General features: G+C 38.0%; 1 protein-coding gene across 13 annotated transcripts in view; it reads right to left on the bottom strand.

The window, feature by feature from the left end:
- Positions 1 to 18,465, bottom strand: part of thrb (thyroid hormone receptor beta) — a 117,014-nt gene that overhangs the window by 36,788 nt on the left and 61,761 nt on the right. For 9 of the 13 annotated variants that reach the window (XM_055220318.2, XM_073858036.1, XM_073858037.1 and 6 more), the window contains one exon: positions 17,031 to 17,082. In XM_055220318.2, coding sequence (XP_055076293.2) covers positions 17,031 to 17,082 — 52 coding nt within the window. Of the gene's footprint in view, positions 1 to 10,882; positions 10,950 to 17,030; positions 17,083 to 17,164; positions 17,182 to 17,569; positions 17,622 to 18,465 lie in introns of those variants that run through there. The other 4 variants (XM_055220315.2, XM_055220319.2, XM_073858039.1 and 1 more) reach the window with 3 other exon arrangements.

The raw sequence follows: 18,465 nt of genomic DNA, 5'->3' as shown, positions 1-18,465 counted from the left end.
AAAACAAGTCCATACAAGATAAACAATTTATTAATTTCTAAATAACATGCCATACATGTTAATTATTCATTTCTAAATAACATATTTATACTATATACATTCATAGGTATTAAACTGCGCGTGGTAAGATTACTTGTAGTACCCGAAATGTTTTACTCCAAAACCTTACATTTCAACTTAAAGGCACTACTTTTATTGTAGTCATGAGTAAAGTTTGTTTTTCTGTCAAAACAATAACTTAATTTAGTTACCACTCAAAGAAGAAATGGTAACGCAACAACAAGTGTATGACGTGTCTTGTTGTTAAACTGCCGACCAATCAAAAGGCAGTGGGAAGAGATCTCTGGACCTGGATCCCGCCCCGCCCCCTGGATCTGATCCAACCCCACCCCCTGGATGTCGTGTTCTGCAGTGAGGCACTACTGACTTTTTTAAGTGGTCTTAGTTGGTCTGGCTGGAAGACCAGTTGACCCAACAGCTTGACTGTCTTAAGCCCTGGAAACACTGCACGATTATTGGCTGTCCCAGACGAAAGATTGCCATCGTGAAACTATCGTCGCGATTTCTGTGATCGTGGCTCTCCATCGGTGGTCCTATGTCATACAGTGAGAGAGGTTCAAAGATGGCCGTTTTCCCGGTCTTGCGTCCAAAGATAGCCTATGATAGTTTTCTGACAGAAATTCGGCATGATCACCGCACAGTGTGTTTGCTGCTACGACCTGCGCGCTGGTATTTGTTTACCACGAGCGCATGCTGGTGACATTGCGCAATGTGTGACCCTGCCACCGAAGCTTCCGTGTAATCATTGTACAGTCTACATGCCTCTCGTACCCGAGTTTAAATGATACATGTCACACAGTGTGATAAGGTAATGATCTTATAAGAGGACAAAAATCGTGCAGTGTATTCCGGGCTTTAACCAACTTTGCCAGACTGGGAGGACCATCTTAAACCAGCTACTTGCTGGTTGCTGCAGGTAGTGGTGTTAGTGAGACCAGCAGGGGGTGCTCACCCTGTGGTCTGTGTGGGTCCTAACACCCCAGTATAGTGATGGGGACACTATACTGTCAAAAAAAAGCACCGTCCTTCGGATGAGACGTTAAACCGAGGTCCTGACTCTCTGTGGTCATTAAAAATCCCAGGATGTCCTTCGAAAAGAGTAGGGGTGTGCCCGGCATTCTGGCCAAACTTGCCCATTGGCCTACTAATCATCCCTCATACTAATTGGCTATATCACTCTGTCTCCTCTCCATTAATAAGCTGGTGTGTGGTGAGCGGTCTGGCGCAATATGGCTGCCGTCGCATCATCCAGGTGGATGCTGCACATTGGTGGTGGTTGAGGAGATTCCCCCGTTCATATGTAAAGCGCTTTGAGTACTGAGAAAAGCGCTATATAAATGTAAGGTATTATTACTTCCATTTTAAACAGGTTAAGACCAGCCAACCAGGTTTAAAAAAGTTAGCTAAATTCTAATTTATACTTATCTTAGGGCTGCACAATTAACCAAAAAACGAATCAGGCTTACAATTACGGGTGAGACAATTACATAATGGCCCAAAGTCTCAGAAGTCTTACAGCTGTCTATTTGTGCTTATTTCTGTGCATTTCGGCAGTATGTTAGAGCACCAAACACAGTGGTGAATCTGAGATTTTAAATATGGATAAGTTGACGTGTCATTTGGCCATTCGTTTTGTATTTTTTACTAACAACATAGCTCCCATAATTACTTGTTATTTACATTATATTATTTAGTGTTTAGAGTTACCATGCAGCTGCTTCACAGAAAGTTATAAAACATTTCAAAACATGTAAATGTAATGTATTAACCGACAATAATAACCATAATTACAATAATGTGACTACTTAACAATTACCGTGTAGCCCTAACTTATCTACAAACACCTGGAAACTTCTTTTAAATCCCACCAGCAAACTTCAAATGTTGGTGTTTGTTGGCGTTTGTGTGATCAGTGTCAGGGCCGGTTTTTGCTATGGGCAATGTGGGCGAACGCCCAGGGCGCAATCTTTGTGAGGGCGCACGAGCGCAAAAAAAAAAAAAAACATCAAAGCGGTTTTTTAGACTAACGCTCATTTCCATGTCAAGTTAGTGCTGAGAGTCATCCACAGGTTGTGTGCGTGTCAGAAGAGCCACGGGAGAAAGGGGCGGGCCAACTTGCGACTGCAAATCAAATCGCTCGCTCGCCTTATAGGGGGCGAGCGAGGGATAGACTGATCCCAGGCCAGAGGCCACACAACACAAACTGCTGCGTCTGCTTCCAAATAAATTGTATTTTTCATTCCTAAAATTAACATAGACCCATATACCTACGAACATGTTATAAATTGGATTTTGTGGAAAAAAAATATTTAGAGTCATCTACGTGACTCACGTCACGTGACACCGGTTGATTGACGGGCGAACGGACGTTGTTGTTGGCAAAATGTAATGCAAAGTTAATGATGTTGAGTCTTCATCATCATCATGCCATGGATCGAATTAAAAGACAAAAGAAGCCATCAGTTGCCCAGATCAGAAAAAGAAGAAAAGAAGATGAGGAAAAATTATAAAGATAAAGGTATGCCGGTTTCTATGAGTGACGACGTGAGTGACAGTAGGAAATAGGCTAACGTTATTTATATTAGCCTCGCCCTCTTGCTAATATGTTGCTATTAGCCACAGAACACGACTTTTTTTTTGGTTTTAGTTTTGCTGAACTAGCAACTATTAGAATTGAGGCACCATGTCATGCAACTAAATTCACCCATAAGCAACACACAGTCTAGTTTGTGTTTGCAACACAACAAGTGCAAAATTCACACAGACCTCCTGACTGTGTCCTTTTTTATTGCTATATACGCTATATGTGAACTTAAATAACTTCTAATATAAATTGACATGCCATTTTGTAAGCTACACAGTGATTTAGCTTTTTAAATAATTTGTAGTGTATGTGTGTGTGTGTGTGTGTGTGTGTGTTAATATGTATTACATTTATTTATCTTGTTTTTCTCTGTTCTTGTTACCTTTTTGTATTTAAGATTATATATAATAAAATACATGTTGGTGGCGGGATTTGGGGGTAATTTTTTTTCTGGGGGCGGCGAAGGGATGGTTCGCCCAGGGCGTAAATCTAGCCAGGACCGCCACTGATCAGTGTAAATTATTCTTGGACTAGAGCTTTTACGTAGTGTTCACTCACATGCTCATATAGCTACAGGCATGCAAAACATGGTTCTGTTTTGTTTGGGCACTGTAGTAAAGCCACATGTTTGTTTTCGTAATGGGCACATATTTTTGGCGCTAGATATTTGGCTACACCTGTTCTATAAAGACCAAACTAATGGTGCTACACAGTCGGTAATGATTACTGTAGATCCACAGTCTGTAATCAAATAAATAATGATGCATTTAAACAGTATGAGATAACTAAAAACAAAAAACATAACATTCTGAAATGTCCTGAAAAGTCAATGATCATCTTTACTAATATTCCCTGGGTCTGATTTGGGCTCAAACTGATAAGCAACATTGAGTCCAATGTTTACAATACACCGGAGCACATGCAACTAACGGTAAGGGCCATGACGTTTCCGGACAACGGCGCGGTAGGTGGTTAGCGAATTGCAACACAAAATCGCAGCATATTGCGCATTTCTGAGGGAGGGGCTTCATAGAACCAGGAACTCAACTGCTCGTTTTTATGAGAATGGAAACAGCAGTGTAGAATAAATGTGTAAAAAATAATGTGTTTTTTAACAAAGAAAGAACGCTTGTAACAGTGCACCTAGGGCTGGGATAAACGATTATTTTTTTAACGATTAATCTAGCGATTATTTTTTCGATGCATCGGTTAATCTAACGATTCCTTTTATCAGTCCGATTCGACTTCGATTCGATTCTCGATTATCTCCCTATTAATTAACTAATAGCAAATTATACATGTTGATTTACATATCTGAATGGAAACATTTCAATATATGTTTATTGCTCTTAAAATTTCTAAATAAAAAATACTGCAAAATAATGCATTCTTAGTCAGAGGTAGCATTCAATAAAGCATTTGCAGCGCATACTGTGCAGTTTAATAACAGTTTAAAAATCTCAAGTTCACATTACTTTATTTTACATGCATTTATGAGCAAAACCTCTTTAATGTGCCTTTAAATGGTCAGTGTAATTTTTATAACTTGATTTGTTTAATCCACATTGTTTTCATGCTGTTCTAGTTTAGTCCATGTAATGACTCTTAAGTTTAAGATAGATGAGGACTCATTTACTGCTGGACAGAGAGTGAATGAAAGCGCAGTCTTCTGGCAACAGTGTGTTTTTACATATTTCATTGTTTTCTGTTAAATTGCTCAAAGTCATGACTGTTTAAAACACACTTGGCATCACATTCATGATTTTATGGCAAAATGACACTTTTTCGCATCAATCCACAAGCATTTAAACCATAAATAAAGCACTGTCACTTTAATTGAGCGTGAGCAGCGCAGCAAAAATAGAACCAACGCAGAAACGATCGCAGCACTGCTGCTACAGCACCGCGAGCTCACGCTGCTCATGCGGCGGGGTGCATGCAGTGTTGCCAACTTGGCGACTTTGTCGCTAGATTTAGTGACTTTTCAGACCCCTTTAACGACTTATTTTCAATAAAGCGACTACCGACAAATCAAGCGACTTTTTCTGGCGTTGTTGGAGACTTTTTGACTTGAAAGCACGTATCATTCACTCTTCTCAACGAGCAGCTACCGCTGCTTCTGTGGGCTCCACCCCCATCCCAACGCACTCACAGGCGGTCTAGTCCTCGTGCAGCAGAGCAGAGTCTCTCCCAGCTGCAGTCAGGACAGGAGATGTTGTTAATCTCTCCACATCCAGACGGCATAATTGTGCATGCGGGAAGCCGGAGCTGCCTGATCCAGCGATGGCTTGAATTTATGGCGGGATGTGAATAAATTGTCTTTCAATAAAATAAATCACTGTACAAAAATAAATGTATTTGAGTGAGCTGAGCAGCAGCACCTTCAGAAAACGAACAAAAACGAAAAACGAACAAAAAAGGCAGTGCACGTGTGGCATGCACGTGTGTGGTGTGCGTCGTCACTTATACCAGAGCGAAGATGGATGCAGAGGAGGTTGACAGTGATCTGGTAGCTAAAAAAAAACTCTACATCTGTTGTATGGCGGTATTTTGGATTTAGGATTACTGACACTGAGCAGTTGCTACATCACATGGCAATACGAAAACATTTCTAGTTTTACAAATACACATTTTAGCATTATCACCAAACTGTGTGTGGATTTTCCTTTAAACCCATCAAGTTGACTCATGATACCATTTAGTATAATCACAATCGCACATCGCAATATTAGCATCAATAACCGCAATGGGAAAAATTACCCAAATCGTGCAGCCCTAATTAAAATCATTTGTGACCGTTCATAGAGAAATTTGAAAAAGCCAATGTAGTAAGAATGCAAATACAACGTTATGACGTCACTGTTATGCAAATGACGTAGTGACGTAATCTAGCGACATTTAGCGACTTTCCAAGCAAGCTTTAGCTACTTTTCATTGAAAATAGTTGGCAACACTGGGTGCGCGTTGAGCTACGCAGACCGGCGTATGACATAACATTACCATGCATGATTCAAAAACAAACAGATAATTCCGCGCACCGGTGTAGCAGCCGATTTCGTTCCCCTCGGAATGTTTGTTCCCCTTCCAGTCAAAAAAGCATTTCTGCGGACAGCGCATGCGCAGGTACCTAAGCATATCTGCGTATTTTGTATTTATTTTTATGTTTTAGTATGCTATAGCATATGTACAGAGTTTGTACAAACTAATACAGCTCACAACAATCTAAACTTTAAAATAAATATTGACAAAAAAAAACAGCTGGGTGTACAAAAAGCGAGAAGGACAACAGACATTCCGAGGGGAACAGGATCGGCAGCTACACCGGCCACACCTCACATCACTGAGGCTCTATGGTTTAAAGGATGCCGTGAATTTCGGAAATACAGTCCGTCAGGTGCAAAAATGTACAGTGCCGTCAAAAGTTCAATGGATACTTATATTTAAACATCAAATGCCAAGAGATACCTTGACTGAGAACAGGTAAGGGGACGACACGACACAGCTAATCGCTAAAATGATAGCAAAAGACTTAAAGTTGCTTAATGTTATGAAGCTTGTGCTTTGACTGGAGGTGTTTAAAGCGCGCTGTTATGGTGCATGTCCACAACGGGAGTTAAACTTTCTGTACATAACTTAGTTGAAAACTTAGTTGAAGTCTTGTATTTTTGTGCAGATATATGTTGTATATCCATTTATGTTGTATAAAAGCTTAATATTATGTTGAGTGCATCACAGAAAGCGCTTTAGTTTGTGTTTATTAACCCTTTAGTTTCACTTCATCACGCAGCTTTTCCTGTTAGAGGTTTCTGTTAAAAAACATTTAATTAATTAAGAATCTATTATGTGGTCACTGTTCTGTCATAGTTTCTTCAAAATAAAGATTTATTTGAGTGTTTTTAATAAAAATATTTTCATTTTCACCATGACGCATATGCTCCGCCCCTTTGATTGCCCCGCCCCCAGTTAATCGAGTACTCGTTCTTCAGAGCTATGGATTAATCGAAATGAAAAAAAAAGAGATAAATGCCCATCCCTAGTTGCTACTACTCTACGGCGCCGCCTTTTTGGGTCTGACGAATTGACGCGTTGTCGCAGCCCTAAGTGCACCCCATAAACACAATCAAAACCACCTGTTTAACACCCCTTTAAAACGGCGTATGATTAACATAAAATTCAAAAGACAGGGTTTTCCTCCCTGTATGAAAATATACAGCTGCACAACATGCAACCTCAGTGTACATTTCTGGCAGAGCTTCTGATGCAAAAAAGAGGGTCATATTTCAGACTGTAACGATATACTGTAGACTGGGTTGTCTCGTTCTGTATCCCACTGGGAAAAAAAATAGACATATTACCAAAACTCTAACTCAGCCCTATCCGCCAGCATGTGCCACTTAACCAGCCTCAAATTAGGCAACTAGTTTGGCATATAGTTAGCTGAACATAGTTGTGAGTAAAATTTAAAGAGCGGAGGGTTGTGTTTATTTGGGCTGTTTTATAATTTACTGCAGCTGTAAAAAGGTTTGGTTATAAACAACAGAGAAAACATGGAATCATACTGTAGGGACAGCCAAGAGAGGAAAAGAAGCTAGTTGGTGTATTCAGTATTATGTTTAAAAACTATAACTAGATAAGTGTACAACAAACTCCGCGTTCACAACGTTAGTCGCTATCCCATTAAAACCCAAAGGAGTTAGCTTACTGCTACCCATTCTAATAATACATCTTATTATCACCTTACCTTAAATCAGATAACCCTTCACACGAAACTGATGGGATTTCTCAATTGATGAATTTGTTGAATTTGCACAAGGAGATTAATGTCTCTAAATGTAAGGGTTACCAAATCTTTCAAGGAATGTGAAAACACCCCTTTTTTATTAAAATATTAGAAATGCTACAAGCACAAAGTGAAATGATAAAATGTACAGAATAATATAACTTGGAAAGAAGAAAAACAAAAACAATTAAACAAACTGAAAAACAAAATCGGAGTAAGACATTAAGCATTACTATAAAAATTATACAAGATAAAGACTATGACAAAGCTTTCTTCATTTGTTATAGTTGCACATTTTCACCACCTCATAAAAATACTACAATTCTAACAACAATCATTTGAAGTTTCCCTATGGACCATTTTAAACGCAATAGCTGCGTTAACTCATGTATGACAATTTGAGGTTTGCAAACACGGATGTGTGAAAAGTGTCTGTGTTCACTTGTGAGTTTGTAAAAAAATGCCAGCAACTGTACAGCAATTTTAGCACCCACCTGCCAAGTGCCCACAGTCAGCATCTGCCATTTTCAGCTGCGTTTGAATGCTTTGGTGGACACAAGGCCTTACTGATGACCCCTCTGCATGTGTTTTAACACATGAATGATATGCATCACTGTTAAAAGTGGTACAGTTTATCGTGTAAAAACAACAAAGAAGCCCGCACACCGATTGAAATGCTTCAAATATAATTCAATAGTGCAACGTTTAGCCCATCAGGTCTTCATCAGGCATGATATTAAAATGATCACCTCTATAAACAGAAAACAGGTGTATGCCTTAATTAGGCTTACTTTAAAAACAAGGCACACTGTGCAAAAATATACACAACTTCTATAAAAAAGGTTTTTTTTTGTAATCATTTTTTTACAAAATTTTACACGCGCATATTCACCTTCTCTTGAGGGCTTTTTTTCTTGTGTGTTTTTCAATACCAATTTATTGTAAAGCACTAATGCTGCGTTCAGACCAGCCGTGGTTGAGGTGTCAAGTGCGAGTGATTTCGATGTTAAGTCAATGTTAAGATGCGTTCACGCACGTCTGGAGTTCTTGCGGTGCGAATGAGGCGTTTACCGCGGCACGGTAGACGCGATTCCGCCTCATTTGCGCGAATGGCGCGAATTGAGCATTGCCGCGGGAAACATGCGAGTTGAAAACTTTTAACTTTGGAGCTTGCTCTAGTAGTGACGTGAATACAGGAAGTAAGCGGAGTCGCAGAAGCCTATGGAAGGCCCTCCCGTGACACGAATTTCCACGTGAATGTCTCAATGACTAGAATTTCACGCGCGAATGAAGCAAGTAAACTCAAAATGTTCAAGCGACAAACTAGAAGCGGTAGATGCAAATTTTACGCCTCAAACGCGGCTGGTGTGAACCCACAGTAACATTGTGCCCAGCTTGTTTAATTCGCTATTGGATATCCCCCATTCTAATATTACTCCGGTGCTCACAGATAAGGGTGCGCAAAGGTTTGGACGATTTTAAACCACATTGTATATCATTGAAAACACTGTTTTCTCTGTGGAGGCAGAGATCTGTCATATGGGAAAGGCCATCTAAGGAGAGAATGCAGCCATGCAGAAACAGATCTGCATGTGAACACACACAATTGGTCATGCCCTTAGAAGCTACCGTACTCCTCATTGTCCCTCAAGTCAGCTGAAACTCTCATCCTGACACATCCAACCAGAAAAGAGGCTTATGGGGAATGAGATGGACATGAGTGATTGGGCTAAAACTGGAAAAAGAAACATGACATGAGTGGTGTGCAGCAATGCTGGTGTTGTGCAGGAATGAGATGAAGAGTCGTGAATACTTTTTGTGTGCGAAAATTTAGTCTCCAACGCATATTCATGAAAGCAGTACATGCATGTGTTTTCATTTTGGGGTTCTTTTCGAAACAAAGTAATGCCTCTGGTTTACATGACACTATATTCAGTATATGCATGAACACTAGCTACAGGTGGTTTACAACATATAGAAACAGGGGTTTATAACAGGTGTATTTGTATAGTTATTAGTTAATTTGATGGTAAAGATAAAATCATTGTATTAAATATACTGTAGGCACATTGACATGGCAACAGAGGGGTAGCAGATGGTGTTTTCATTTTCATTTAATTAATCTGATAAAAGAATAAACGGATTGACTTTCTGCACTTATCACTTTACAGGTTTCCTAATGCCATGTTGGACAAACACAGCTTATACAATTTGTGTCAATGCTTAATATAAAAACACAATCAGGGAAATACATTATATATAAACAGTGCTGTTAAAAATTATATTGGATAATGCATATCCAAAGTGACAGTTGGATTGTTGAACAATACTCAAGCATAAGTACAAGTACATCAAATCATCTCTCAAATAGTAATAATACTTTTTTTTCAAATCAAATGTAAAAACTATTCAATTATAAAGTTGCTACTTTAGAAATGTTTTAACAACACTGGTCCATTACTAATCTCAGATTACAAGGAAAGTATTAGGAACGAAACCTTATTTGATAAACAATATGTGTTCTAAGGGTGTCACGATTTTGATCAAAATTAAGTCACAACCTCGAACTTCGAATTAAAAAATGGGATCGTTGATGCTGCCACGCCCCATGTCATGAAACGCATAAAACTAAACAAATACGTAAGGATTACTACTTTAGTTTATGTTTATACTTCGGATAGATGTGAGAGCGCGTGCACGTGAGACAGAGAGAAGCGCAGCTGCTTATGACGCACTGGTTTAATTTCAGATGCTAGGAGTCCAAGACGTGCGCATTTTGAAGAATTCTCTCTCTACAAGCTCTCTCCAGTAAAGTTAACCCCACAAACCCCCATGCGAGGTAAAGCACGCAATGTGCATGTTAATGTGAAACTATAATAATAATAATAATAATAATAATAATAATAAATAATATATATAATATATAATAAAAATATATAATAAAAAATGTAAAAAACGAGAATCGAATTGAATCGTGACCTTAGAATAGAAAATGTCACAGAATCGAGGATTTGGAGAATCGTGACACCCCTAATGTGTAAAAATCAGGTATTTAGGTTTTATGTGATTGAAATAAACCTCTTAAACCTCCGGTCTGATATAAATAGAATAGAAAAATTTTGGAACTAATTCAAAAGTAAAAACATTTAAACTTTATGCGGCTTATCACAAACAGCGGCCAATTACCAGACAACATGCTGTCCAATAGAAAACATTTATAGTATAAGCATTTAGTGGTTCTCTTCTGTACAAGCTGCAAGGCGAAGGTGGACTTGCATTTTTGCGCCAAGTGCATGGTCCAATAGGGTTGTACCTATTCTCTTAATGAGTCATGAGTGTGTTTTGGACTAACGTGGAACAAACCAAGCAGAGTCTCAACTCCTATTTCCTTTAAAAGCACTTGCATCATGTCAGATTGGCAGACGTACTGTAGGTGTACAGTATATAAAAACTCTTACCAGATGAATGTGGGAGTGTTTACTCCTGCCAGGGCTGAGGTGTACAAGTTCCTCCCAACATGAAACTCTACAATGAACAATGAATGGAGAGGGATTAAAACATGCATCCAGCATGCTATTTTTCTAGACATAAAAAACAGATCAGAACAAGAAAAAATACTAAATATAAGTGTTTTATAAGTTGTGTGAGAGCTCCACCTAGTGGATAATAGAGGAAACATTGATTGCCGTAAAAAATTGTCATTGACAGGGAAGCGTTTTCTCTCAGTTGATGAGATAACTCGTCAATGGCGGGGAAAGAGTTAAAGTACTTTAATATCGGAGCCAACTGTCATTAAGAAAGTGCTACCTTAAAAATGGTTAAATTAAATTAGGAGCAAGAAATGGCTGTTAAAAAGAGCATTAGAGTTTGTTTACATCTGGTATTAAGATGTGTTTTGGTCACAAGTGGATGAAGCAAAATACAAGTGTAAATGGGGTGTGAAAGTATTGAGCTCATCCACTTTCAACCACATTCAGTTAAAAACACATTAGACCAGATTGCTTTTGTGGTGTAGACGTGCATGTGGTCGAATGTGTTCAAGCAGCCACAAAAGACTTGATCTAATGTGTGATGTACCAAGCACAATGTTTTTACATGGAACATGACTTCTAGCAGAAGCACACAGTGTATAGCGCTATCTTTAGGCTTTCATTGATAAAAAAAGCCTTTTTCATTTTTGTTTCATTTTGAGTTGCGCAAGCTTATTTCATCAATTGCTCAGAAATATTAGAGAAACTGGTACACATGTTCAAAACTCTGTGCAGCATGTTTACTAACAACACAAGCAGCGGACTTTGACATAGTATTAGTTTGCATCAACTTAAACCTGTTATTTCCCCCATTCACGTGTAAAGGTGCATTGTGTAACTTTTAGAAGGATCTCTTGACAGAAATGCAAATTGACGGAAATGCAAATTGAGGGGTGAGCTGTTGGTTGCAATTCGCAATCTGACCACTAAATGCTGCTAAAATTTACACACACCACCTTGAAATGAAAGCAGAGGGACTTGCCCACAGACTTTTGCCCACTACTGAGGGGGTGTTGAAAGTGAATAAAAGAGACGGATTAAAAAACCTGGTGTAAACGTGAATGTGTCTGTCTCATCCACTTGTGATTTGATTAACTAAAACACATCTTAATACCAGGTATAAACAGTACCTTAGAAAAAGGGGTAATGAGAAGGATGTTGACTACATGTAAAAGTATATGCATTTGTATATATGATATTCTTATTGCTTATTTGCTTATATATGTTATTTGTGTAACATTTTGTATAGCTGTATGTGTAGGTAATATGATTGTGTAAAACTGAATAAACACAGCTTGATAAAATTTTAACTGTGACCTAGGTACTATGGTTGAAATGTAAAATGAACAAAAAGTAAAATAATAAAGTATAAATACTGCATTTATCAGTCAGCGCCCTTGTGGTGCAACACAGCAGACCTTTGTGTATGAAAAGACTTTATTGACTAGAATGAGTTGTTCTATTTCTAGACCTGTGTCTCGGCTCACCACTTTAATAGTTGCCATGGTGACTCAGAAAATTTGAACAGAAAATTTGGCAGCATTTGTCTCATCAGCAAGCACTTCATACTCTTAAAGCTTTTAACTGATGGCAGCTTTATATTGCCTTCACAAATGCCTCTAGCACTCTGTAAAAAATGCTGATGCTATTATTTGGCCTGGCTAAATGTAAACCACCTCAAAATGGGATGACAGGGTATGCCAATGTTAGACTGCATCCCTAAATATACTCCTTGAAAGTAAAACAAAATAATAAAATGAAACCCAAACATGCACATCCTAGCACTAAATTCAAATATGATAGCACATGGATAGCTTCAAATCTCATCAGTTCTTGCTTGTCTGGTGACAAAATATGATATGTTTCACGCAAATGTCATATATATTTTAACATTCTCTCTTAAAAAAAACCTTCTAAACGATGTACAATTTGTACAAAGTCAAAAACACTATCTATAGGAAAAATTGGTTAAACTTTTTTCTTTTATTGTTTGATTGACATTGAGACAGGCAGCTTTAAAGGTGCAGTGTATAATTTTTTAAAAGGATCTCTTGACAGAAATGCAAAATAAAATACAAAAACCATATTATCAGGGGTGTATAAAGACCTTTCATAATGAACCGTTATGTGTTTATTACCTTAGAATGATATTTAGGTACATACACCGAGGGTTCCCTTACATAGAAGTCGCCATTTTGTGCCACCATGTTTTTACAGAAGCTCATTACGGACAAACTTTTTTACTAAGTCCGGTGGTGGGTACCGTAGGTTCTCTATGTGTTTCAAAAGCAAGAGTTGAGCAGTGGACTGAGCCTTTGGTTGCAATTCGCAACCTCGCCACTAGATGCCGCACAAATGTACACACTGCACCTTTAAGATTTACTGTAATGCAAGGATCTTATATAATGTTACACATCAGATATTTGTCCCCAACAGTTAACCAAACATTCACTTAAGACATAACAGATTACATTTGTGTGAATTCATGTCAAAACAGATATTTTTAAAACTGTAATTCTGTGTATTTGTGTACATATCAAGGTTGAGCATCCATGCGTATGGTTCGGATCTGTCAGTCAGCGCGAGTAAGATCGTTTTAATTTCTTATTGCTCTTAATAAATCTTTTAACATCAAGCAAGTCCTGCACTGTCTTTTGTAATTTCAGCATGTTTTAAAAACAAAACTAAAATGTCACGTGCAATTTTGACCAAAATCGAAATTTATTCTTTCTTTTGCCTCTAGCTTAAAATTTGGCGCATTTTTACTCAATTTGCCAGCACGGGTCACAACTAGTCACAAGATATGCAAAAACCAATGATATCTAAAATTATCAATATGTGGCCATGTTTGAATGTAGCACTAGAATTATATGCTTTTGTTGGTTTTAATTTCAATAAATAAGGTTAAAATATTAATTGTCTTCTTAAGATCTTTGAGTCCAAAATTCTTGTCCTGAAATTTTCTAATGTTAAAAAATAAATCTTTACTTTTGTCAACCTCCAAAACTTAGATCCTTCATTAAAAAAATGTGGATAGCTTTTAATTCTCCGCATTTTTTGCATCCGTAGCAAGCATTTTAAGAGGTGTTTTGACATTCAGAGCCATCGAACAAGAGTAACGGCAAAATCCAGAATAGCGTCTGACAAGTTGATCCACTTTGTCTTACAGCACAAAGTCTTACAATACAAAGAGACAGAATATAAAGTAGGGGTGCACCAATAAATGCCGTTATACACTAATAATGCGTGGCCGATAACTATTCTGAATCGCACAGCTGATATTATTCACAGCTATTTCATGTACCACGGCTTTTGATCAGTAAGTCCTTATCGATCTGAAATCACTGTTAGTCTGAGTCGTGTATAACATGCATCACTCGTCAAACATAATCATTATACATATTCTTTATTATCAGGAAACAACCTGAAAAGGTTTAAAGAACAGCAATATAAAAATATCCTTAAGCCATTACCCGGAGCTGTGTGTGTACGGTTCTTCTTTTAGCCTGAATTTCATAGACAGGATCACATAATTATATTAAAAACTTTATTTATGAAGAAAGTCACATAATGGCATGGCTTTAATGGTTGTTATCTACAATGGAATTTTTTAGTTTACCTCCAACTAACAAAGGCACAGCTTGTCACATTTATAGAGAATTCAGATGATGAATTCAGATGATGAATGCTAAAAAAAGCAGGTCTTTCAAACTGGTCAGCTGGAATATCAGGATCATTTTAAAGGGGTTCTGACCAATCTAGCTGGTCTTGGATGGTCAGATTGAGAGTCTCCAGTTTTTTCACACATACAGTCTGTACCGGCAAATTTTAGTTAGGAGATTATTTTATTGACGTAAAGAATCTTGGATGTTAACTTGGAAAAAAAACTTTGTAACTTAATTTGAGCTTGACTTTTAGTAAAATATTAATATTATAATGACTCATGCAAGTGTCTGCTTGGAAGATGATGGTATTTTATGTCAAGTCTGGGCAAAGTGTTCCTGTTCCTCATTAGTTAGATCCCAGGGAACACCCATTCTGAAAAAGTGTAAACTTTGTAAGTTACTTTGGATGAAAGTGTCTGCCAATTGCAAAAATGTAAATGTAACATGGTGAAGGGTACTGTATTTGCTTGAGCTGATAGCCTTGTAGCTCAGATCATAGATGGGTTTATATGAGAACTTATTCCGACTATTGTCGCTTTTGCACTGAAGAGCGTTCACAGGTCCAGAAACATGAAGTATGAGCTAGAATATTTCCTCTAGTCCGACCATACCTTGCATGTTAAAGCGGCATTGTCTGACAGTGCTAAACAGCATCCCTATAGCAGATTTTCATGCCACACTCTTATGTCAACTATCCCCCTAACTTTGTAATCACGTAAGATAACGGTGCACGGATATTGTAATTGTTACAGATTCTACCTTTTATAAAAGGTCAGTGAACCAGTATCAGAAGATTACACAGTGTGAAATATGTACTTAAACTTGCCACAGCTCCTATCCAGACAGATAAGACACTATGATATTGAAACAAGATACTGTAAGTGAACACCGTTATATTTATAAGTATTTGGGTATGTTCCATAAAAAATTTAAATTGATATATCACTTTCTTGGACATTATCCATGGCTTAGAAGTGCTTTTGGACCACTTATGTTATTCTGGACCATACAATTCAAAACCAAAAACCGTTTCCTTAACAGTATTGTGTTGCAGACTGTGTTATTTAGACAATAGGAAGAAAACACCAATCCATGGTTACATGTCACATCCATTCACAAGAACCCTGATTTAAACTCATTCTGCAAATATGCTGCAAAATCAATTTGACCATACAATACAGAAAAGACACAATAATTCAAGTACAGACATTTCAGAAAAGCCCACTTTAATTCTTTGCTGTCGTCTTTTTTAAGTTTAATTAATTTGGCTTTATAAATCTTGCATAGACTACATTAGATTAAGTAATTTCAAACTGTTCTCCTAAATTTTAGCAACTAATAACTCAGTGACTTGTACATTAAACTTAAAAATTGAAGGAAGGTAAATAACTACAGAACAGTGCTGCTATAAAAAAGTTGCAATAAAAGCGGAAAACTTGTAATGTGTTCTGGCCTTTCATTTACACAACAGCAACGTTCTGGGGGCCTACAAATAGGACCTTTTAAAAATGTGCTTTAAAGTGAAATACTGGTATCGTATCTGTTTACAATTACAATTACAAATTTGTAAAAACAGTGACATCATTCACAAGCTTATTATGCATTCACACTTTATGGCACACGTGAGTTCTTAACCAAAACAGAAATGTTTATCTGTAGAACTGTTTGTGCTGATCAAAATATTGATTTTATTAATCCGTTTCCAGCAAAATAGGATTTATTGCACAGGTACCACTAAAGTGAAGACTAGACCGTGACGGTGGCAGTATTTTACCACCACGATGGCGCAGTGGTTATAGAGTGTGTGTGTGTGCACGTGTGTGCACATATGATGCATATAGACTTATGCTGCGTTTACACCAGTCGTGGTAGAGGCGTGAAGCGCGAGTGATATCAATGTTAAGTCAATGTGAAGATGCGTTGACGCGGCGCGAATGAGGCACATAGACTTGAATGGAAACCGATTGACTCCGCCGCCGTTCCGCATCGGATCTGCAGCCTTTCCACAGTCGGTGGAAATTGGGGGTAAGTGACACTCCCAAAAATGCAAAGGATAAACTACTTATTTGGTACACAGAGACAGCAGTAGGCGAAAAGCTCTTTACTATGTGTATTGTTACAGGTTTTTAAGTAAAGTGAAAGTGATGTATTTGCCAACATTTGGTAACCCAATGGATAGTGATTTCTGCATTCAATGAGTAGTAAACAGAGGCACTGCAAGTTGTGAACTCAATTGGGGAAAAAGTGCCTTTTTCAAGGACACCTCAGTTGCCTCCAGGCGGTATTGGGAATCGAACTGGTGACCTTCTGGGTCCAACTATCTAACCATTATACACTTTTTATTTGACTTTATTTGGCCTTTGAGTTTACTGTTGTTAATGAATGACTCATATTTTTATAGAAGTACTTACCTTGATAAGTGAGATTCCTGAATGTAGGTCTGCCATCAGCGGTCATCCATTCCTGTAACATGAAAAGAAAACTTACTGTAGACATCTTTAACTCTAGTCCTGGAAGACTTTTCTTATAAGTTCAGCTCTCTAACCAAGTGTTTGTCAATTCCATGTCCTCGCGCCCCCTTCTCCCAAAATGTTTTAGATGTAACCTATATAAAAAACACCAAAAAAAACCTCATCAGCCCCAACAAAAGGCTTGTTCGACTTCATGCGGTGCCGCTCAGAAAGATCAGCTCGTGACATCATAGTCTATATTATATATACACTAACAAGCTGTGACATCTAAAACATTCTGGGAGGGAGCGTAAGGACTGGAATTGAGAAATACTGCTCTAGAGGTACAATCTTGTACTTCTGGTTAGTAAAAATACTCACTGGTTAGTTTTCCAGTTGGTATAATACTGAAATTATACACTAGATTATTGGTTATAGTTTAAGAGCATAGCGTATAGTACGTCATTTGAAACACAACTTGTCTTCCTTATCTAACACACCTGATTCAGATCATCAACTCGTTTGATAAGGTCCATAAACGAATTGCCAGATCTGTGTAAGATAAGAGAGACATACAAAATGTGCAGAGTGTTGAGTCTCTAGAACTAGGATTAAAAACCACTGTTAAAGACAACTTCTTAAATACCAAAAATTGGTATTTAAAGGGGTGGTTTAAATATATTTCATGTCATGGCCGCGGGAAGTGGGGGTGCTGCGTGTGCTGCAGCACCCCCTGTTGGCGAGAGGGAGATTTTAAAAATTTTTTAGATGGGTTGCTCGGCGACGTCATTAACGGGTTGCGAGAGGCAGAAAGAAAAGACGTGCCTTGTGTTGTAGGCTAGCTGTGTCTGTAAGTCAAAATGCAAAGGAGTTGTTGTGTGGATAGTACCAACAAAGTCAGTGCTGGGTGCCTGATGTTAACATACCAGTAATGCGACTATTACGTTAGCCCAACATTATAATTCATACATGTATCACAGTAACACTGCAAAAATAAAGACAGAAAAACAGTTCCTACTAAAATCAAGTTTTATTTATATACAAACAATAAAGAACGCTTCAATAATTAAGGTTGTTGCAGTAGCGGATCAGCTCACCAATCGGGCTTTGCCTCCTGGATGCTCGCGCACCCGTAATGTTTGTAAACCGGCAACCCCGTATATATATTACTTATGAATATTTTAGGAAATTATTTTTGACACACGAAGGTTATTACGTGTATTTTGGATTTTAATTTCATTACTGTCTGTGCCTACCCATCTCCGTGGCCTCATCCGAGCGCACTTCTCCGCCTTGCGTCTTTTGAAGACATGATACGCACTCATCAGGACCCAGAAAAGACTCACACACCTTTGGCTGATGCATGCCCACACAGAAATTCTAAACTCCCTGGGCA

The sequence above is a fragment of the Misgurnus anguillicaudatus genome, chromosome 20 (genome assembly GCF_027580225.2).
Source record: "Misgurnus anguillicaudatus chromosome 20, ASM2758022v2, whole genome shotgun sequence".
Taxonomy (NCBI): domain Eukaryota; kingdom Metazoa; phylum Chordata; class Actinopteri; order Cypriniformes; family Cobitidae; genus Misgurnus; species Misgurnus anguillicaudatus.
This window is presented reverse-complemented; position numbering and strand designations above follow the sequence as displayed.